This window comes from Postia placenta, assembly GCF_002117355.1.
Source record: "Postia placenta MAD-698-R-SB12 unplaced genomic scaffold POSPLAscaffold_21, whole genome shotgun sequence".
Lineage (NCBI taxonomy): Eukaryota > Fungi > Basidiomycota > Agaricomycetes > Polyporales > Adustoporiaceae > Rhodonia > Rhodonia placenta.
The window spans coordinates 79434-101104 of NW_020169852.1; the positions used below are offsets into that span (position 1 = coordinate 79434).

General features: G+C 54.4%; 8 protein-coding genes across 8 annotated transcripts; 4 read left to right on the forward strand and 4 right to left on the reverse strand.

The window, feature by feature from the left end:
- Positions 1-66: 66 nt before the first annotated feature.
- On the forward strand, positions 67-3148 carry POSPLADRAFT_1186353 (hypothetical protein; the record flags this gene model as incomplete). Its single annotated transcript, XM_024489218.1, has 7 exons — positions 67-552; positions 612-673; positions 1287-1374; positions 1907-1923; positions 1987-2493; positions 2553-2870; positions 3044-3148. Exons 1-7 carry the CDS (start codon positions 225-227, stop codon positions 3146-3148), a joined length of 1425 nt encoding a protein of 474 aa, XP_024333541.1. The 5' UTR covers positions 67-224.
- A 275-nt stretch (positions 3149-3423) lies between these two features.
- On the forward strand, positions 3424-5021 carry POSPLADRAFT_1158679 (hypothetical protein; the record flags this gene model as incomplete). The annotated part of the gene is made up of 6 exons (XM_024487348.1): positions 3424-3538; positions 3593-3680; positions 3731-3854; positions 4096-4498; positions 4553-4756; positions 4828-5021. 6 exons carry the CDS (start codon positions 3424-3426, stop codon positions 5019-5021), a joined length of 1128 nt encoding a protein of 375 aa, XP_024333542.1.
- A 1807-nt stretch (positions 5022-6828) lies between these two features.
- Positions 6829-7055, forward strand: POSPLADRAFT_1158677 (hypothetical protein; the record flags this gene model as incomplete). Its single annotated transcript, XM_024487347.1, has 2 exons — positions 6829-6919; positions 6973-7055. Coding segments are annotated over 2 exons (174 nt in total), but the record flags the coding sequence as incomplete, so codon positions are not given.
- A 1926-nt stretch (positions 7056-8981) lies between these two features.
- POSPLADRAFT_1037258 (hypothetical protein) lies at positions 8982-9892 on the reverse strand (the record flags this gene model as incomplete). Its single annotated transcript, XM_024477208.1, has 3 exons — positions 8982-9327; positions 9355-9457; positions 9517-9892. The coding sequence occupies 3 exons, from the start codon at positions 9890-9892 to the stop codon at positions 8982-8984; spliced, it is 825 nt and encodes a 274-aa protein (XP_024333544.1).
- Positions 9893-11696: 1804 nt separating this feature from the next.
- Positions 11697-11906, reverse strand: POSPLADRAFT_1116284 (hypothetical protein; the record flags this gene model as incomplete). The annotated part of the gene is made up of 1 exon (XM_024483465.1): positions 11697-11906. A coding segment is annotated over one exon (210 nt), but the record flags the coding sequence as incomplete, so codon positions are not given.
- Positions 11907-12119: 213 nt separating this feature from the next.
- On the reverse strand, positions 12120-14017 carry POSPLADRAFT_1050447 (hypothetical protein; the record flags this gene model as incomplete). Its single annotated transcript, XM_024479983.1, has 7 exons — positions 12120-12349; positions 12407-12591; positions 12651-12784; positions 12842-13215; positions 13269-13631; positions 13661-13871; positions 13925-14017. The coding sequence occupies 7 exons, from the start codon at positions 14015-14017 to the stop codon at positions 12120-12122; spliced, it is 1590 nt and encodes a 529-aa protein (XP_024333546.1).
- A 710-nt stretch (positions 14018-14727) lies between these two features.
- POSPLADRAFT_1159055 (hypothetical protein) lies at positions 14728-16356 on the reverse strand (the record flags this gene model as incomplete). Its single annotated transcript, XM_024487392.1, has 8 exons — positions 14728-14900; positions 14953-15254; positions 15394-15520; positions 15569-15653; positions 15718-15802; positions 15856-15930; positions 15987-16095; positions 16260-16356. The coding sequence occupies 8 exons, from the start codon at positions 16354-16356 to the stop codon at positions 14728-14730; spliced, it is 1053 nt and encodes a 350-aa protein (XP_024333547.1).
- A 915-nt stretch (positions 16357-17271) lies between these two features.
- On the forward strand, positions 17272-21622 carry POSPLADRAFT_1050449 (hypothetical protein; the record flags this gene model as incomplete). Its single annotated transcript, XM_024479984.1, has 12 exons — positions 17272-17474; positions 17534-17843; positions 18067-18117; positions 18292-18969; positions 19032-19194; positions 19432-20228; positions 20692-20773; positions 20907-20931; positions 21008-21145; positions 21411-21516; positions 21552-21555; positions 21597-21622. 12 exons carry the CDS (start codon positions 17272-17274, stop codon positions 21620-21622), a joined length of 2583 nt encoding a protein of 860 aa, XP_024333548.1.
- Between the last annotated feature and the right edge of the window lie 49 nt (positions 21623-21671).

The following is a 21671-nucleotide window of genomic DNA, read 5'->3' on the forward strand; positions in this document are numbered from 1 at the left end:
ATCAACGAGTCACAGCCTCCACGGGCGTTCATCTTGCAGGAGCGAGGGGTGCACGGCCGCCGCGACGTCTTCTGCTTCCACCCCCGACATTCCTCCCGCCCTCCAGCGCAGTCGAGTCTACCGACTCCCCAGCAGCTTCTGCTGAGACCCAGCGTGCTCGCGATCTCAGCACCGGTCCATTCACACAGCAGCAGCAGCGTCGCACGGCTTCAACGGTATCCACCATGTGCGAAATCATGTCGCTCTCCATCCTCCAGGTGTTGTCGGTGCTGTCGTTCCTCACCTCCATCCTCGCCGTTCTTCACGTAGGTGCAGGCCCTCTGCACCGTCTTTCGAGCAAATTCGATGCGGACGTGCATCCTGCGTCGCACCTGAACCTGAACGTTGGGAAGCAACATTTATGGAATTGGAGCGGGCTGCCGGTGTCATTCTCACTGAGCACTTTCATTGGCGACGAGTCCAGAGAACAGGGCTCTGAGAAAGGTGTATCAGGGTACATGGGTGGCTCAGACCTCGTGCGGATGAATTGGCAGGTCGGCCGACCGCGGTTAGGTGTGTTACCTCTACTTTCCCACTCACTGGTGTGATCTCACGCTTGGTATGTTCGCCAGTCCCGCAAGTGTACAACTCACAACCCCCCCTTTCAATGGCGAAGATCATCATGTCCCGCCACGTCAGTCTATTTTGGTCTCGTGACCAGCCATCGTGCTGACTTGCATTCCCTCCAGTCGCAACGACGGCCTGCCCGTCCCCCCCGACGAGCCTCGGGTATGCCACGACCAACGCCCCCATCACGCCTCGTCGAGTCCGCCGTATAACGTCATCACACGACTGCTCGTGACGTACGTCATGCCTGTGTACTTCATGGCGCGCTTACGCCGATGATACGGTTTGCCAAAACCCATTACCCAAGGACGCCTTCCATACCCGCCACCGCCGGCTTAGGCTCGGACACACCGGCTCATTCGCTTCGCCTTGCTGTGCTGCACAGCAGGATTTTTGTCTTCGGACTTCTCTGCTTTTTATTATTATTGACAACGTTCGGACATGTTTGACTAGACACTAGTAGGTGGTGTAACTGTTGGTGCTGATTCCCGTGTGGTCATGCTGATTTACCGCTACACTACATTCGTCCTTCTTATCCCTTGTCTAGTGCAACTCTTCTATACATTACACCAGACTGGAATTGAATAAGCTGTCTCAATACTTGAATCACTTCAGCCGACTCTGATGGCGTTGCAATGTTTCGACATCGACACTCGCAATGAGGAAATGCTGCTATGTAGACCATTGAGCAACCTAACATCGTGTTGAGCTTTGGTAGCGCGGGCTGCAGCCGGCTGAATCGATGCGGGCTATTCCTATCTCTGAAAGGTGAGTCAACTCGATTTCTAGACCATGTTGTCCAATGTGCTGAGGAGATGCGGCAAAATGTAGGCTGGAATATTCAACCCGGTTCGCTAAAACCCCAGTTCACCGTGTCCCTAAAACTTGGACTGTGAGGAGAGCCCGAAAACACAAAGAACTAGTAGTGATCGATGGCCGTGGCATCTATTCCTCTATCATGGGAAATCACCCAGAACGCATCCACAGTGGTTTGATGATCAGCGACGTTCCGAAGACTCACAACCGAGTCGCAATCCCTAAAGGCGTTTAGTGACACCAATATGGAGATGCCGTAACGGTTCAGCGAGGAAGTTGAACTGACAATTTCCTCTATCGTCTCCTTCCTTCTTTCACTTCATTCTGAAGTGAGGCTGCAGCTAAATGTCGACTCCGCGTTCTATCTCGCTAGGGGCAGACGACGTGACAGGCAATGCTTTGCGCGGTATATCTATAGACGAGACCATTCTCGTTCACGCTCTCCTTGCCTGCCAGAGGACGGGTAAGACACTGGCGGAAACAGTCAACGACCTGGATGGGGTATGTGTTCTGCGCCTTAATAGGCTATACTTGTTTGCGACGTACCCATTCTTATCATGACAGGCCAACAACCGCTCAGCTGCCGACTGGAAGGTGTTCTACGTCGACCACATGGAACAACTGAATGAACTGGTGTCTAACCTGAGCAATCTCGATATCGCTTCCAAAGACGAAAATACACACTGCTCGCAGCCGACAGTGACGAAGTCGCAGCCACAGCCCACTCTGCACACATTGCAAGCCGATGCGCGACCACATCGGTACTGGACGTGTTCACCAAGCTGCAGAGTTCCCGTGACGGCTGGCCGTCAGGACACCAGCCCCAAGAGTCCATCTGCTCGGCGAGGAGGGGTGCATGCGCGACAAGATAAAGAGGTGCCCTTGGCACAACTCGCTGTATGGCCATCAGGGCCCCCTGCCGAGCCATCCTTTTTGCTGGACAGACGCAAATCCAAGAGACGCCCGTTCACGGAGAAAGAGCGGCAATACGCCATTGAAGTCATTCTGTGGGAGCTCGTCTGCAATCCTGAGCTGACCATGCAGGAGATGTGCCGTATCCTTGTGAAGAAGGTGCGCATGGTTATCCCGGAAGAAAGAGGGAATGCTGAGCGGGTGAATCGGCGCTACAGATGCCGTATCGTCCCTACTCCACCTGGACGTCCTGGTGCGGCCGGACGTTCCGGGAGACTGCCCCTGAGCAACTGCTACAGCTCGCAAAACAAGCTCATGAGAACAGTCCTCAATACCAGAATGCGAATGTCGAGGGCAACAGGTCACCCGATCTTCAGACCATGACCAGCAGCTCGCAGCCATTCCTAGCAGATAGCCCCAGCAACCCCCAAGCGGCCCAAACCGTTGGAGCCAGTAAAAAGACCCCAGAGCGCCTCGAAGAACATTTGGACATACTCGCTCAGGTCCTCCCGGATGGGACGAAGCGAAAGCCGATGGTAGGTAAAGTTTGGCAGAACCTGTCACAACTGGTAATTTAGCGTCGCACTGTTCATGGGTGTACTGCTGAGCGACTGAACCCTAGGATCCTACCAAATCACGCGGATACTGGATAGACCTTTACGATACCCATACGCAAGGTCAATAATCCATAATCGAAGTGTTTCGTCAGTTCACATGGCTGATCTTTGACATCTTAGAGGTTGAGGTCTTGAAGTATGAATATCACGAAAAGCGCAAACTACTCGGCATTTCAAAGGACGGTGTCGGCCCATGAGCGGTTTACCGCTGTGATATCCAGTGTACAACAGCCGATTGGGATACTCTCATGGCTGTGACGTTGTAGTAATACATCTCGCTGCAATGTGAACAGCGAATTATCTCTCCGACCTCGGGCCTCCATCTTATCTAATCTAGCAAATGTTCGTTACATTGGGCGTTTATTAGCACTTTCTCGTAATTTCTGGAACATCTCAGAGTATATATTCATGATGTTCATTCTTCAATCCTCAGTATCTTCTCTGTTTATCTCCAGCGTCGTCAGTTTCACTCATGGCTTCAGAACGGCCCCTCGTGTTCTTCGACATTACCATCGGCGGTAAGCCCGCTGGTCGTGTCGTAATGCAGCTGTACAACGATGTCGTCCCGAAGACCGTTGAGAATTTCCGTATGTGACAGCCGGGGTTTGATGATGCTTGAATATGAACTTACACATCCATAGGCGCACTATGTACCGGCGAGAAGGGAGAAGGGCAGTCCGGAAAGCCCTTGCAGTACAAGGGTTCGGCGTTCCACCGTGTGATCAAAGGGTGCGTCCTTTTCGGAGGCCCCGTCGTGACCCGATGCGAGTTTGTCTTAGGTTCATGGTACAAGGTGGTGATTTTACGCAAGGAAACGGGACGGGTGGTGAGTCTATCTATGGGGAGAAGTTTGAAGACGAGAACTTCGAAGTCAAGCACACGAAGCGTTTCCTATTATCCATGGTGCGTTCATGGTCTCGCGGTCTTCGGATACCTACGTAATAGATTCTTCTGGGCCTATGGAGACGGCGCGTCGTAAATTGTAAATGTGCGCGACACGGCAAGCTACCCCCGTGGATGCCGCTAGTTCATGCGGGCTAGCGTTCGGACACGGTGTCCTAGATGCTCCGCAGAAGGCATCCAACTAAAGTTCCTTACGGCTCCTGCCGATCGTGTCCTAACACTTTCTGACACATGCATGTAGGCAAACGCTGGTCCGGGGACAAACGGCTCGCAGTTCTTCATCACCTGCAGTGCCACGCCGCACCTTGACGGGAAACACGTCGTCTTTGGCGAGGTCATTCGTGGCAAGTCCGTCGTTCGCGCAATTGAGAGTACACCGACTAGCTCCGGGGACGTGCCAACGGCGCCATGTGTCATCGCAGACTGCGGTCAGCTCTCACCCGACGACCCGTGCCTCTCGGAGAGCGCTGCCGCGAATGACAGTGACCCGTACGAAGACTACCCCGATGACCAGGACTCGGTAGACGGCCAGAATGTCATTGAGAAGCCGGAGGCTGCGCTGAAGGTTGCAAGGGAGGTCCGGGAGATCGGCACGAAATTGTTCAAGGAGGGTAAGGCCGAAGACGCGCTTGCCAAGTATCAGAGTAGGTGCCTGGTTTTGTCAGAGGCGATGCTGTGTCCACTGATTGACTACGTAGAGTCGATACGTTATCTCGACATGCATCAGACGCTCCCGGATGATGCCCCGCCCGAACTTAAGGACTCGTATGACGCACTGCTTGCACCGCTCTTCCTCAACTCCGCGCTGGCAGCGCTTCGTGCGGGCGGGACCGCGAATGCAGGAATCGCGCTCAGGGCTGCGGACCGCGCGCTGGAGATGCAGCTCAGCGATGCGGACAAAGGTGCAGTCTCTGTCATCCTTCCCGGTCTTATCATAAGCCATGCTGACGTGAAACGTCTCTGTGTGTCTCAGCGAAAGCGCTCTACCGTCGGGCACTTGCAAATGCTATTTTGAAGGAGGACGACAGTGCCGAAGAAGACCTCGTCGCAGCGAGTGAACTCGTAAAGGACGACAAGGCGATCCTGAGTGAGCTGGAGAAAGTGCGACAGCGGAAGAAGGAAAAGAAGGACAAGGAACGCAAGGCGTTCAAGAAATTATTTGCATGATGAATGCCATTTGACAGACCGAGTTCTTGAGGGAGAATAACAAGAGAAGTAACAACATCATATGTACTCTGACTGTGAACAGCTAATGGTGTACAGTCACACGAATCCACCGTCTCGGTTTTGCTCCTGCCTGGGACCGCTTATTCCAAACTTTGTTTATCAAAGTATCTTCCCGGGATGTCTCACTGCCATGCTTGTCCACCACTTCCTTCGCCGCTGGCCACTGTGTGTGGATCCTGCTTCCCGATCTTTGCTCTCTGCCGATTGATATTTCTGATTCGTCGCAAGGACGGCGTGGTCTCAATTACGTTCCCGCGGCGGCGGTGCTCGGACAGCGATGGTAACTGTCCCCGCATTGCGACTTCGACTGTAGGGGTTAAATGCGATCAACCCGCCTTGGCGCAGCCCAACCATGTGTGTGGTTCAACATTGTCCCATAGCATTCGCTTCGAGGCGCTCACACCCCATTTCTGGTCTAGCACCTGCAAGCGCAAATAGCTCGGCCGATGCGCCCGTATGTGATACAACTACGTTTTCTTTCCAGCATGTGCAATGGCCTATCCGATACCGTGCAGAGATCAGTTTCAGCAAACGCTCGAACAGCGGTTTCTCCTGTAACACCCCCAAGTTTCTAGCGCTGAGCTAGTGAGTGTGAACCCGGAGCATTTCAGGGTCGAAGACCACCCAAGATGATAGCAATGTTGGCGTAGTGACCTACATGGGATCCTGTATGGTCCAGAGTTACGCAAGTACTTATTGTGTAGATGTTCAAGCACGAGAACAGTGGTTACTCATAGGAATTCTTCCGCAGTTGGCTTATTTGGAGCTGTGTGCGTTACTATCCGTACTCACAACCTTCGGCTTTTTCCGCCTCCTTGAGAGCTGGTTGTCACGTACCACGCCCAAGCCATCCTGCAGTAAAACTGTTTGTTTCCAAGGAACGCGAACGTTGTGACACTTCCTTTTTCCGCCTGAAACGCATCCTCCTGTGTGTCACATCGTCAGAACTGGTTGCTCTCTCATAACCAAACTGATGACGGGAGGAACATCCTCGAGGAAGGTGTGTCCGGTTCCATATGGCCTCGTCATGTATTCCTATACTTGTCATCTTTCGTTTTACGCATGCAGAGCCACTACATTTGCTCTCGGCTCCGATGGTGCTCGGCGTGGCCAACTTTGAAATGCACGTGTGTGCTACACCGTAATTGTAGAGTTTCTCTCATCGACTAGCGGTTTCTTACAAAGCTGACTACGATCCAGGCAAACCGGAAGTCACAATCCCTGTGCTGCGGGTCAGAACATCTGACTCCCGTGAAGCGTTTGCGCGAGCTTTCTGTCGATCTACCCACCCACGAGCTGGTACACCGCGTGCATTCGACGTGTCGTGTGTTATACATCGCTGCTGACCTGAGTGTGCCTCGGCGCTCACGATATCTGTGCTTCCAGCCGCAATACTGAAACCGTGCCAAAGCGAGGATGTGCTCGTGCGCAGCTTGTAGCCTGATGCGCTCGTGTACTGGCTGTGGGTTCATACGGCTACACCGCACTGACATGGCAAGATGGCAGAGCGTTTCGTATCCTAGATCGTTGCATGGCAGCATCCCGTGCTCTACAGCTGGAAGTATAAAACCAATAAAACCGCTTCACCTCAGACATACCAACAGCAACTCTCGTGTCCTTGAAATTGCCACTCTCATACCGTCCTCTTGCGAATTATATCACCATGAGTACCACTCAGGTATCGCTGCATGTGCATGCTCACCCAAAGTCTGGATGTTACTCACAAAACTCTCAATAGGCGAGCTCTAGCCAGCATAATGACCGATCTGATTCCGAAGATGACTACAACACACCCAGAACTCCCCGTCGCACGCCGATGGCCTGTCAGTTCTGCAGAGGTAATGTTAATAATGCAACGTGACCTCTTCCATGTTGACAAATTGATGTATAGGTCGGAAGCTTAAATGTGATGGCCGTCAGACTTGTGCCAACTGCCAACGCCGCGGAATACCGTGTACCTATGTCCCCGTGTGAGTACGAATCATTTGCTCATTGGCAGATGTTGCCTCATCGCTGTTTCAGTTCGGGTCAGAAGTAGAGGTGACTTGACGCCATTATGCCTACATTACATGTAGACGTACTCGTGCTAGACTAATACCTACCTCACGGTGGCTTTTTGACCGTGTTAGTTCTGTGGCTCCGTTGCTGCGCAGGTAGAATATTGACGTCGTAGTCTACTTTCCCCACCATAATGAACAACGTGTATTTATTCACATCCCGTCCCATCCTTGAAGTCCAGCCGACCCGACTCTGTGTTCGGATGCGATGCCACGCAGTTATCCACACACGACGAAATGCGGATCATCGTTGTTTCTCCTGGTATCAGGAGACCCTGAACAACATTACAATATTGATCCGGCCAAAACCTGCGAGGGTACCGTCCTACCATCACCGGCTGCACACTCAACCAACCAGAGGAGACGATAGGCGCTCTCTCGGCGCAAACAAAGCGACACGCGCAGGCAATCTATGTGTGACGTCAGGCGTGAGTAAAAGCAATCATGCCTACGTCGCACTTGTACCTTTCCAGTGTTCTCGAGCTGTAGCATCTGCGTAGACAGGCGCCTATGACTGTGCATTATAAGACGTCTGCCGTCACATCAAGCAAGAAAGCATACTAGATGTCTCCAAAATCGATGCTCGAGGCGCTCAGCCTCATTTTCGGTATACTCTCAGAATATTCGATCGTGGCGACCTTTCTCCCCGTGAGCAAATGCGTCATAAGCTTGCCAATCGACGGACGGTGCCTAGAATGAAACATACCGATGATGCCCGAGGTGCAGCTGAGACGCACCCTGATATCGAGCACGGCTGAGACCGGTTTGTGGTCGCTCACGGTGATTTCGGGATGACTCGTGTACGAAAGCGGTCCCACCGTCGACATAGCGGACTCCATATGGAGAATCCGATCTGTCCATGCAGGTTTCCGTCTGCCAATACACTGCAATGACAAAGCAATTCAAATGCGCAATTCAATACTTGACGTCATATCCTTGTTGATCGGCAGCTATGCCGGCGCTGAATTTATAAGACCTGCCACATCAAATACAAGCTCCGCCAGCAGGATGCACACATGGTAATCCACCATAACAAACAACTCACGGCGGGTGCGTTATGGGATGTTCCAAAAAGTTATCGAACGCATGCTTCTTGCGTCTCACCGTTGTTAGCTTGTCACTCATTTCAGCGAAGGGATTACGACGGAACATGCAGTGGACTTATGAAGCAAAGACCTTGTCGCTCTGCCTGAGTCCTGTGGGTGATGACAACAGGGCGTGGATGTCTGCATCAGGCAGAGTCGTCCTGTAGCTGAGATCTGTGAAACCTTCCCGTCTTATCAATCCACATTGCACTACAACAAGGCGCTCAACCGACCGCCCTATTCGTAGGATGTCAGCTAGCAGATATGAAGCGTATGGATTATACATGCCATTCGGAATAGAGCATCGCCCTCAAAGGTGCTGATGGGAATTGTGGTCGCATTTCCGGTCGTTCCCTGACCGAGCTCACGTGGTCTCGCTATGCCCGATTGGGAGTCAAACGCCAGTCGCTTTGACAGGTCATGAAAATCCGCATTTCACATCTCGCCTTTCGTACATATCGTCAAACGCAGCCAGGCGGGTATTGACGAACGCCCTCGATCCGTGTCATCGGAGGAGAGCGACGTATGAGACGAGGGACGTGGCGCCTTTTGTTGCCGAGAAAGCAAATGGGGTTGAAACTGTGTAAATTCACTATATCGCAAAACAGGAAGCTCACCATTCTTGCTCTCAGATAGCGAGATCGTCATGGTGTGACCGTCATAATGATTCCCCCTCCTGTGCTAAATGTTATGGTTGACAAACATGCTTCCTTGATTTCGCCAATAGAAAGATTAGCCGCGTGTGTCCTGACAGAAAATCACGTCTCTAAAGTAACATTAACCGCCTCTGTAGAATGTAGGTACGCTTGTACCAATACTTCTTGTGCATGCGTGTCCCGTGGACAGTCAAACATGGAGATAGCGTAGGGGTGTTCAGTCCAGAACCGGATCAACGGGAACCGTATTCCGCGCGGCACGCACAGCTTACACAGCCAGGGACAGGCGCTCCGCTGTGTCTGTTCGAACGTGACAGGGTAGAGGCGGAAGAGGAGTGGGTCTTCCTGAATGCACCGCGCGGGGAGACTCTGATCGGCGAGGAACGCATTCTCATCTAACACGCGGACTTTGAGGGATGGAGGACGTAAGGACATCATCGAGCCGGGACTGCCGCATACGCCATTCGAGGATCACGTCACAGCCAGTACGGCCGGGCCGTGGAACAGCTGCATCTCGCTTTCGGTTGCGTTCAGCAAAGGCGGGGGCTGCACGAGCATCTCTCTCTGCATTGCTTTTTCTGGACAGCCGGGGGGACACGTTAGCGTCCGCCGACGAAGCTCAGGAGAAGCGACGCACCTTCTCGCTCCGCGCCTAGGGTATCTCTGTTGTATTCAGTGTCTAAGCAGTCGGACTCGGCCATGTTCCAAAACGGGATTGTACACCCGGGCTCGATGGGTGGCTGTGCATCGGCGTAGCAGGTTGGCGGGGACCGCTGGACATTCACCCATAAGTTAGAGAACGAGGAGGCTGAGGACGACGCGCTGCAATTTGCAGCGGGATGGTCGTGCATCGCCTCATGGTCCTTAGCTTCGCTCGATATATCTGAGCATTGAATGGTGGGAGCGTCGTCCTTGACCGTCGACCCCCGGACGACCTGCTGGATGCCGTTGACTATGATTGCAGGAGCCGCTTCCGCCTCATCGGAGAATTCGTTGCAAGTCGGCCATATCATTCTGAGGACGATACCGTCAGTGATTACAGGCGCGGCTTGAAACCTGTGGGCACAGCACCTAGTACCATTCACTGTGATCCTGAATATTCGAGGAATATGAGGAACGGAAGCCTCATGAGAAATGGAGATACTTGCCCAAGAATGCCCCGTACGTGAAGCCTTGGTAAGCATAGTCTCAGCCAATCAGCCAATGCCAATTCCTCTTCTCTGGCAGCTCGCTGAGTGGGCGCGTCAATGGATATGACGATGAGCTTCAGATTATTTAAAACGGGGCGGGATAGGATCGTATCGAGATCCAGGAGGGACCTGCGCAGCTTCGCCGCGTCTGTCCGGCATTCAGTATCAGCAAGCCGCAGATCTCAAGAAGGACAGAGGGATATCTCGATCCTGGAGATACGCGTCGATGTCAATTGGGACAGGACCCGGCAAGCAGGAGCACATGGTTCAAGTCCGTGAGTGTCCCGAGTCGTGAGAGACAGGCGTTCTAAGAGTGGGTTCGCTGATAGATCGAGAGGGTGTCCTATAATCACATAATCAAGCTATGTCTGGACGCACAGCTTAAGCACATTAAATAATACCTTCACTGAGATCGGCACAAATTACGCCGCTGCTCTGTGTTGGGTCGTAATTCGACGGAGAAGCGAGGGTAATTACTCTTAATGACAGCCCGATATGTTTGATCAGTCTACCAAGGATGTGGTCTGTCTCTCTAATGATGTGCAAGGAAGGGGACATTTGCATGCTGACGTCAGTCAGGCAGTGGCATAGGCCTGTAACGATGAAGTTATCCACCAAGTCAACCAAGGACTGAGGTTAGGGGTGCTCAATTCTTGTCGCTCGCTCGTTCGTTCGCCGATCGACCACCTTTTTTGGTAGGTATTTTCAACCCCGACTGATCGCTCAGCCACCTACCTACAAAAAAGGTGGTCAATCGGCGAACGAACGAGCGAGCGACAAGAATTGAGCGCCTCTAAAATTGTGCCTTGAGGCTGACATTAATTTCCGATCGCTCAAAGGAAGGATCACCAACTCATTGATCCGCTCTCATTCAAGTTGGAGGTGAGAGCAGACATACGAAACCATAGGTGTCCATACAACTTCGATGGCACTGGAGTGCACGGTTATCATGCGCCATCGCAAACCTGATGGTCTATTGTGTCTTGCCGGGTAGACATCAATACGTAGCCAGTTGTCTGGGAATCGACAACGCGTCACGAACAACGCATCACAAACAAGTTGATAGCGCGGATGCCGTTTCTGGCGAAAGAATGATCGATCGGAAGATGCCGCGGGAGCGCGCACACCGGGCCAGCCGGGCCTACTGGTCGCTTTGCGACTCAAACGGGAGGGAAATGTTCGCAGATAACTTGATGGCCGCTTCCTTCACCATCAAGACCATTCTCGAAATCCGGGGCACGAATACCACGCTCACGGAGAAGAAGGCCACGCTCAAAATCACTGCTTTTGACTCGGAATGGACAACGGACATGGACGATCACGCAGAGCGCCGCGCTCGTGGCTCATGCGAGCACCAAGCTCTTTAAAGGCATACTGCGCGGACAGCCAACGCGCACCAAGGTGAGCGAGGTGCCGCGGACGATTATCGTCTCTACACGTCCCCTGACCAGCAACGGTACCTGTAGTGGTCAATACCACTACACGGTCATCGTAGTACAAAACGGACTATTACTTACCAACGGCCATTCGTAGATAGCGATCTGTTTGTATCGCGAGCGTGCACGCGCGCCGCGCTGGTTCCTGTTACGGTAATATCCCTCTCCCGCTCTCCCCCTGTTTTAGATCACTATCTCCATATGCACAGGTACCCTACGGTCTCGATGTAGTTACCGGCTCGTCCATAAACCTGTTGTGCGTACGCTGTGTAGTCTCGTCGAATCAACGCCAGTATCGGCGCCCCTTTTGTTCGCGAATCCTCGCTTGTCTCTTCGCTCGCCCTCGACAGTTCGACGTCCGGATCTTTTCCGCTACGCGCTTCGCTCGACGTGCCCGTTACAGTACCGTGCTCGGCCGCTATTCCACCCGGTGGGTCATGCTCTCCGCATCCACACATATCCAGGGGTAAGCATCTTGGGTGCGAGAAAGCGTGGGCTCAATAAAACATGATAGACGTGTAGACCATATACCGGCATCTGGATTCGTGCTCTGTATTTTAATGTCACCAATGCTACGGCTACACATTCGCCAGGCCAGTAACTAGATTGTCATATCACTTGCCGACGACATCCTTGAGCTGTGTCTTCGGGATCGCTTCGGGGTACGCCTTCTGCCGCAGGCGAACGTGCGTCCCCTGCTCGTACGCATACGCATACTTGATGAGGTTGAATTCGCTGTGCGCTGTGCCGAGAAACGCGATCCCAAAGGGCATATTGGGCCCGTTCATCCGCGTCGGGTTCGCTGCTTCCAGTGCAACGTCTGCCGGCTGGAAGCCGAGTGGAACTGTGTCATGCACGTTGTTTTGAGCACACCCTCGTTCCCACAGTAAGAGCTACGTACCAGAGATGACGGGATACCCTGCGACTGCTGCGGGCCGTGAGGCCTTGCTGGTCGGCATGAGGATCGCGTCGAGGTTGTATTGCTTTAGTGCGCCGTCGATGCCCTTCTCGCGGCCCATTTCATAGTCGTGCAGTAGGGCATGCCAATATGTCGCGTCTTGCTTCGCCAGATCGGATTCCTCTAAGCTGGATGACGACTGCTAAGTCAGCGAGGGTGTTCTTGTCAAGAAAATCCGACCACAGACGTTACTTGATCGGCCCAGAATGGCTCGATGAGCTCCTTGTCCGCGTGCGTCTTGTTGAACTCAATGATGTCATTGAGCGTTTTGACGCCGGTCGGCACCTCGATAAGTTTCGATATGTACTGCTCAACATTGACCTGCACGGCACATGCGTGTTCAACACGCCGCCCGCACGGAACCGACTCCGCACGCACCTTAAAGTCGCCACACAACACCCGCGCCTCCAACTCCCACAACCTGTTCGGGTCCCACTCGCCTGCATGGCCCTCAAAGTCTGCCGGATCCACGATCGTCGCGCCCAGCCCGCGCATGATCTCCAGCGCCTTGTTGAACTCGATGACGTGGTTCACATCTGAGTTTTCAAACGCATTTCGCGGCACCCCGAGCCGCGCGCCCTTCAGCCCGTCCGCGCGCAGAGCCTGTGTGTAGTCCGGAACGACTGCGGGCTGCGCGAGGGAGTAGTTGTCGCGCGGGTCGGGCCCGACGATCGCGCCCAGGATGATGGCGACGTCCGTGACGGTGCGGCACATCGGGCCCACGCTGTCCTGGTGCTCCGAGATCGGCACGACTGTACCATGCAATTGTCAGCGTAAGACACCAGCATGTGTGCAGACAACGCACCGCCCGCGCGCGATGTGAGCCCCACGGTCGGCTTGATGCCCACGATGTTGTTGTGACTGCTGGGCGAGATGATCGACCCGTCCGTCTCGGACCCGAGCGACCCCGCAGCGAGCCCGATCGCCATTGCGACGCCGCTACCAGAGCTCGACCCGGACGGGTTCCCCAGCGGTACATACGGGTTCGTGCACTGTCCCGCAAGGCCGCAGAAGCCGGAGGGGATCTTGCCGCGCCAATGTGCCCACTCGGAGAGGCTCGCCTTGCCGAGGAGGATCGCTCCGGCAGCTCGCAGCTTGGCAGACACAGTGGCGTCGTCAGGGACGACAGAGCCGTGGAGGGCGTATGAGCCCGCGGTTGTGTTCATGCCTGGAGCCAGTTAGGAGTGCAGTGCAGACTGGCAGAGGAAGAACACGCACCTTCGCTGTGCAAAGTGGCGATGTTGTCCTTCAGTAGGATGGGGATCCCATGCAGCGGTCCGCGTGCTCCCTTGGACCTCCGCTCTTCATCTAGCTCTGCTGCCTGCTTGAGCGCATTGGGATTTGTCTCAATGATAGCGCGCAGCCCTGGGCCCTTGATGTTGACTTCGTCGATTCTGGCGAGGTACGCCTTCCTTGGGTTAACACTTCGATGTTTCGACAGAGAACGCTCGCCGAACTCACCTTGACGAGATCAACGCTAGTGAAGCGTCGCTTCTTGAGCCCCTCCTGCAGCTCCTCGATTGTCGCCTCGTACAAGTCTGGGTAGGCATACATACCGAGAAAAGGGATGTGCCCGCCGCTAGACACCGCTAAGTACACACCAAGGACTGCAGCTAGAGCAGACAAAAGGGTCAAGCGGGAAGAGATCATAGCATCCCTCCGGAACTGGCGGAGTCAGCTGTCCACTTCACCTTAAGCCTCGAGGACAATGCAAGGCTGCCATATATCGACTGTGAATCCCTTATCTCGTATTTTTGCCCCGAAGCGGCACGGGACGGCTGCTTTGTTCTCGCGGACGGCGGCCCTGTCTGCATGGCGTGCTGGGTGGGTTGCCGGCGGTTACGCTGTATAGAATGCCGTCGCGGGTAAAAAAAACCATAATGCTAGACCTTATGTCGAGCCGAAAGGCCTTGTACGTGTACAATGCAGGACAGTGGAATGTTCAACATTCAACGTTGAATGTTTGCGGAGGGTACATATATCCAACGATCGGATCTGGATGATCGGAGACTCGGGATCGAGACCTCGGTCCGCCACTCTATCACTGACAGGCACCCGATCAGGTTCCTAACCCTGGTGCCTACGTGTGCCTACGTACTTAACCTGTTCATCTTGCCACTTGTCAAGAGCTTCTCCACCCAATTGAGCATGACGAGTCTGTCACTAGTACTCTGACCACAACACACCCGTCCACTGCGTTCACGGATGTACGAGAATCTTGACTAGGAAGGCAGCGACAGGGCAGTCAGCCACGAGACACCTTGCTATCGCCCGCACTCACTTTGCGAATCTTTGTCTTCAGCTAGCACTTTAATGCCGCCTGTCATCAGTTCTTCCAGCGGGATCTTCTTGGTAATGAGATCGCCGAGTAAGAGAAACTTCCCGTCCGCCACGGCCTGCAATATCTCTGGATGCTCCCGGTCGTAGCCCTGGCTCGCTATCATTCTGGTCAGACTCGCTGCAAGCGTTCAAGCGAGGGTGGGCTTTACATGTGAGAAATAGCTCCTTCCGCTGGAGCGTCATGATGTCCAGCGTCGGCGACTTGTCCCACACCGCGACCTGCACGACCGTGCCCCTCGGCCGTGCCGCCTTGAGCGCTGCATCAAAGGTCGCCTGCGTGCCTGCGCAGTCGTATACGACATCTGCGCCGAGGCCGCCTGTCGCCTTGAACGTTTCGGCAGCCACGTCGCTTGACAGGGGGTCGAACAAGGCCGAGGCAGAAAGCTTTAGCGCTGTCTCGCGACGGCGCGCCGCGGGCTCCGAGATCCCGACCCAAGATGCCCCGAATGCGCTAAAGGTTCAGAAGACATCTCAGATTAAGCCGTGATGCGTTCCGTGCGGAGTAAACTTACCGCAGAACGAGGAGGACAAGAAGGCCGACCTGTGAGACATTCGATGCATCCCAGAGTGATCAGGTGCGAGGGTCTAACCGATATGTAAATGTAGTACGTACCGGCCCTGCCCCAATGATGAGGGCGCTGTTTCCTTTATGCAATTTCGATATCTTGACAGCGTGCCATGCCACGGACAACGGCTCTATCAGGGCACCGATCTCCACTATGCGAGATTAGGGCCACTGATGTGATGGAACATAACGTCACTCACGAGAGATGCCATCCGGAAGAACATGAACGAACTCCTGCTTGATCGCAATGTACTCTGCAAGGCCACCACCCCATCCACCGATTCCCTGACGGTGCCGATGCCGAAGTCTGTGAGATCCCGGGTAAAAGGTATCCCACGAGAATACGTACGATGAACGTAGCGAGCGGACAAATGTTTCTGGTCCCCGCAGAGCACGGCTTGCACGTCGGTTCCATGCAAGAGATGAGTGGTTCGCTGCTTGATCGTAAGGCACTTGCACCCCAGTGCAGAATTAGACTGCTTCTCACATAACGACATTCTTCCCGACGGACAGCCTCTCGGTGTCAACTCCCGGCCCAAGCGCTACAATGGTTCCGGAGAACCTGCAGGAGCGTTATGCGCACTGTGAGTTGGAGGGAACAGTATGAGGAATACGCACTCATGTCCCATCACAACCGGCAATCTCTCCTTCGTGACCGGGTGAACGTCTGTAAGCGTGGGCGAGGGCGGCAAGAACGCAAAGTATGAATGCACGTCCGAGCCGCATACTACGTTCCATCATTTAGAGGCGTTTGCGGTCGACATAGTAATCACCCACTTCCGTTCCTGTGGCAGCGTGGAACATAAGCGATTGGACGGCGAGCAGCGGGCAATGCTCACCAAGCGACCTAAATATGAATGAGGGCACTGTCCCTGTCCATAACTACTACACAGCGCACCTTCAACTTGACTTGCCCCGCTTCGGGCATCGGTTCAGGGACGTCGTCAAGGCGAATATCTCCAGGTCCATAATACTGTATAGCCTTCATCGTTGTCTGACAGTACCTTCAGGTTGCTTGCGACGAGATGCGTTCAGCGATACGCCAAACCGTGTACAAATCGCGTAACAGTCACATGCCTCTGGGGGCCTTCTCGTCATGTGGGAACATGCAAGGACTTTGAACCATGGAACAATCTCATGACCACACGACCTCGTGCCAGCCAGCGACTCGGAATCTGATAGAGGGGCCGGAATAAACCGCGTTTCATGACTTAAGCTAACTGTGAACTGACTGCAAAATCATTGAGTTCATGAGGAAGAGTCAGTGGTGATCGTGGTGAAGAGACCGGTCGAATTTGACGAGGAATTTGAAGCGGGCCTCGGCAGATGCCGGACGATATTGCCTCCAGATGCCTTCCTCCTCTTCACCACATGCATATTATTTCTCGCTATATTTGACCAACCAACCATTCCACTCAGTATGCTCGGGACAGACTATAAAGGATGTGCGAGGTGGACGATGTCTCTGCCAGTACTAGTGTCAAGCACTTGGTGCGTATCGAGTCGGCGGCTGCCACTTCAGCGGTTCCACCTCCCTTTCTGGCCCGGATGATAACTCTGGCGCTGCTTTGCATCATGTCTCAAGAATATACGTAACTAGCTAGCACTCTATCATAAATAGACTTCGGGAAACTCTCGGGCACCCGGAGTCGTCGGGCTGACAGAGGATCCCGACCCATATTGCAACGCTATGGCATGGAATGCGAAGACGTGTATTCTAGTGGGTCGACGTCTGTCACCATTGCCTAAACAGAGGTGGCCTGGCGCGTGGGCAACTAGTTACTGATGAGATGTTATCGGCGCTCGGGCATCATGATGCCTATAAGACAGCCAGAGGACGATCTGCAAGACGCCATCCAACTTCTTTCGCCGATCGGAACTCATCGAATAGCACTCGCACATTATGTCTCTCCGCGTCGACGAATTCACAGCCAAGCGGCTTGTGTACGAAACCTCACTACCGTTTGATACAGTAGCAGCGCGCTTGGACGAGCAGCTGAGCTTGGACAAGTCGGGTCCAAACATGATCGCACTGCTCAGAGGCGCCAAGACTCGAGAAGATCTCGAGCAGGGTATGACGAATATGACCAATGGGAAGGATTTCGCGTACGCGTCGCCTCTCAAATTCACCTCACATTCACATAGAGCTTACTTATGGCTGACAGGACCTTCATCCGCGCATCCTTCCACGGCTGGCGCAATGCGTATTACGGCACAACGGATGCGCCAAAGACGTTCCAGTACATCTTCGGGAACCCGCTTGTCGCGGAAACGATGGCGAAGCACGACATCTTCACCGCGCTGAACGTCCCCCTCCGGCTACTGGTGACCGAGAAGGCGGATCGGAGCGGGACACAGCTTGTGTATTTGCAACCTTCGACGATTGTCGCGGTTCCAGTCGACGGCGAGGTCAACGAAGACCTGAAGGCCGCTGCGGAAGCTCTCGATGCGAAGGTGGAGAAGCTGATCCGGACAGTAACGAGCCCTTGAGAGGCCGGGCTGGGCAAGTCGCGCCATTGGGAAGGGGCGTGTGGACCGTCATCAGAAGTTATGCTCTTGCGGATGGGAAGATAGCGAAGCACTTACGCATTCCCATTTTTGATGTCCTTCGATATATAATGAGACTTGGATCGTGCACTGTCCGCTGCCGAGTTTACCAGTACATTGCAAGTTTCGTCCAGAACATGTTCAACTTCAGCTCATGCTGAGGATTACAGGAGACACCGTCCGACCTGATGGGCCCACGATAGTATGTGAACAAGAATGTAGCCGACTCGTACGTTATGCGAGAGCTCAATGGTTCTCAGCTTCGAGGGCCTGAAACGATCGATCCGGACAGCCACGTGGTTATCTCCTATCTCGTGCAGCTCCATCCCTTCAGCACGCCCTTGTACTTGAACGTCCACGTTCACGCTTCAATTAGGGTGCAGTTAAGGACTTCATTCTCTTCCCCCACGTTCTCTGCTGGTCTACATCTACAGAAATGGAGCAGGATACAAGCACGAGCGTGTCTACCATTCGTGGTCTCCCTCGTCTGGATACTTTCGTGCTCGCTACCTCAGGCGCAATCGCAGGAGAGGAGGACTGGGCCCGCCCGCCTTCGCCGCACAGCGGGTTGCCATCACCAAGTGATTCCGTGTCTTCTTTTCCCTCAGTGTCCTCGTCGTTTCTGTTTTCCTCTGGCCCCGGTAGTCCCCCGCATTCACATCCGGAGTCGCGCTCTGACGCTGGGTACGATCACGACTTGCACGATTCAACTAGCGGACTCGTAATACCCTCTTTGACGCTACCTGCGCCCGCACCCCGACCGACGCCATACGGCCAGACACTTGGGGACTTACGCCTGCTTATTCTTGCGCCCCGGCGTGCGGCTTCGTCCACCGCGGCGCTCGTAGCATCTCTGATCGAAGACAACGATGATATTGTTGAGCAAGGCTCCTGGGAGGAGCTGCTCGCAGACACAGGCAGCGCGGAGCGGGCGTCCGTGCTACGCGCCTCGACGGCCTGGGTCGAGCAACGGGACGCGCACGGGCTTGAATGCACCGAGCCTGCGCGCAACGTGGAAATCGTGGAGCTTTCTGGATATGACTCATCAGACGATGTGCGTCGCGCTTTCCGTATCTCGGTGTGCGCGATTGGTATGCTCATAGACTCTGTGTGCAGGTGCAGATGATTGTAGACCGCACGCTACCGATCGTGCATGCGCCGTTTTATCAAGTGCTGGAGGCTCTCAACCCAGAGTATGCACCGAGCGCAGTGCTCGCGAACCTTCTTTCATCCTCGTCGTCGCCATTGTATACGGCAATGATTCTTCTATTGACGTCATGTAAGTCTTTCTGTACCAGATCTCGATTGGATATTTGTTGCTGGCATCTGTCTCCATTCGAACGTGTGTCGTAATGACAAGCCGATTTGGCGGGCGTATTATTCTAGACCATACACAAATACGCCGGCCTAGCCGGGAGCCGCGCAGATCACTACGATTGGCAACCCAATGTATTTGTAGAGCCTCCGTTTCTCGCACTCACTTGGTCCGTGGCTCGAGCTCACCTGCACATTCCAGCCCCCAACGCGACCGAGAAGGCGCTCCTGGACGCTCTGAGCCCTCATATCCCGCTGATTGTCATTCCGCCTCTTCCCGGGCAGCCAGCTTACCCGTCATATACCTACAAATACACATCATACCCCTTCTCCGGCCGATCGTCCGCCAATGACTCGCCTGTATACCCTGCCGGCCCAAGCTCACCAATCCTTGCTGCCCCCCTTTCCGCGTTCCGCCCCTCGTCTCCTGAAGTCCTGCGTGGGGGCCTGTTCCGCACGCCCGAGACGATCGCGCATCTGCGTGCCGAGGGATCCGCGCGATTCCTACGCTGGCGCGAGGTCGAGCGCGCCGTGGCGCGGATCAGCGCGAGCAGTGGTGGTACTATCAGGGCATCTGGTCCGAAAGCGAGCGCGAACAAGGGTAAGAATACCTGGGACAAGGCGCAATGGGAAGCACAATGGGAGGGCACATTATCGCAGGACATCGCTGCGGGCCTGCAAAGGCGGAAGCGCGCGGACATCGCGGTACCCCCCACGCAACCGAGATTCAACCGCGAATTTTACGAGAGCCGGCCAGCTGCCTTCACGGATTCGCAAGTTGACCGGAAATATCGCCCCTGCGTGCCTCCTGCGTTCGATCCACTACACGTCGGATCTCTCGTGGCGTTCTCGCTATCCCTGCTCGGCCCGCTCCGCGCGCGAATTGCACACTCGCTCGGCGTGGGTATGGCTCCGTATATGGGGTGCGCGAATGTGGAGAAGGAGGAGGCACAAGTGAAGACAGGCGCAGGGCTCGGTTTTGGGCTCGGTCTGGCGCTTGTAGGCGTATTTTGTGCGGGGTTAGGGCTGGGGCTTTTGGTTGCGAGGAGGTGAACGGCCGGACCTTTGACGTCGGGGCAATCATGGGGTTGGTTTGATCCTGATGTGCTGATGATATTGTGCTGCTGGTGAGGCAAGTACTGCTGTGTATTTGTGTGCGGGGTGTTGTATCGGTATCATCGTCGCGATACGTTTAGGTTTATTTCCTACGGAACTCTATATACATTTGTACTTGTACTGGTAGCATGTGTCTGCAGAATCGTATTTATCCCTTTTGTCCACGTAGTCAAATTCACTCTTGAGCCGAAGGAATATTGATCGGTGATATGAGACGCAGACGGCCTACTCCGCAGAAGCTTTCAGCGCCACTTTGCATCTAACTTAGCGGAAGCGATTTTATACACATGCTCCACGAAATCTGTTCTGCAATCTGTTTCATAATTAGCTTTCAGGGCGTGTTTAGGAACTTGAACAAGTTAAGCAACTCTCTATTATGGACCACGACATCGCAGTGCATCTGTCAGCGCAGAAGCGAGCAATTCAATGTGAGCCGTGATTGGCTGCTGTGGGGTCTCGTGCGCAAGTTCACGTGTCACGTGTAGCGCGTCGCCTATCGACGCGTAAACGCTGCGCTTATTTGCCTTCGGCTTTGCGCGCTAACTGAACCTTCATGATTAGCCGAGGCGAAGTCAATCACGAGAGGGTGTCTGCTGACCATGTTGGGGCATTTGGCACGGCTGTTCCCAGGCTGACCCAGGCCGACATGGAATTTATGTCAGTCGCCGTTCAGCTGAGTCCATCCTGCAAGCAGTGCACCCCGTAGCATCCGCGCGACATGCAGAGAAAGGCCAGCACGGAGCGGCGTCAAAGGGGCACACAGACCCGCCCCACCGCACGACGCAGCTCATCGACGGCGTGTAGACATCCTCACACGCGCAGTCGTCTGCGAGCTCCACTGGGCGACGCCGGGCGGATCATCCTGCGCCCTCCATGGCCCTCATTCTCTTTCATACTCGTCCGCGCGGCTCTGCTATCAAGGGAGCACCCCCTCCATTTACCAGGTCTTTGTACTCAGCTGCGACAGCATCTCAAACAGCACTCATATCCTGGCCTCCGCTCGAGCGTCCCGAATTGGCAACGGGCCCGAGTGTATTCGCAGGCGAACGCGACATTCTTGCGCAGGCTTTCTATGCCTGAGGAGTCTGTCTCGGAGGCACAGTATCATGGCGTGCTGGAGAATCTGGCGGTGGATGAGCTACCGCCACCAATAGACCGAGACACCAAAATTGTGAGTTGTGTCGCTTCGTCTGTGTTATTGTCCAGAGTGGTGCGCGTTGTTGATGATTCCTCACTCCCCGGTTCCGTTAGGAAAAATCGCTTCTCCTGATACATGATGCACCCATGGTACACCGAATGAATGCCCGCGGCAGACAGCCACCGTCT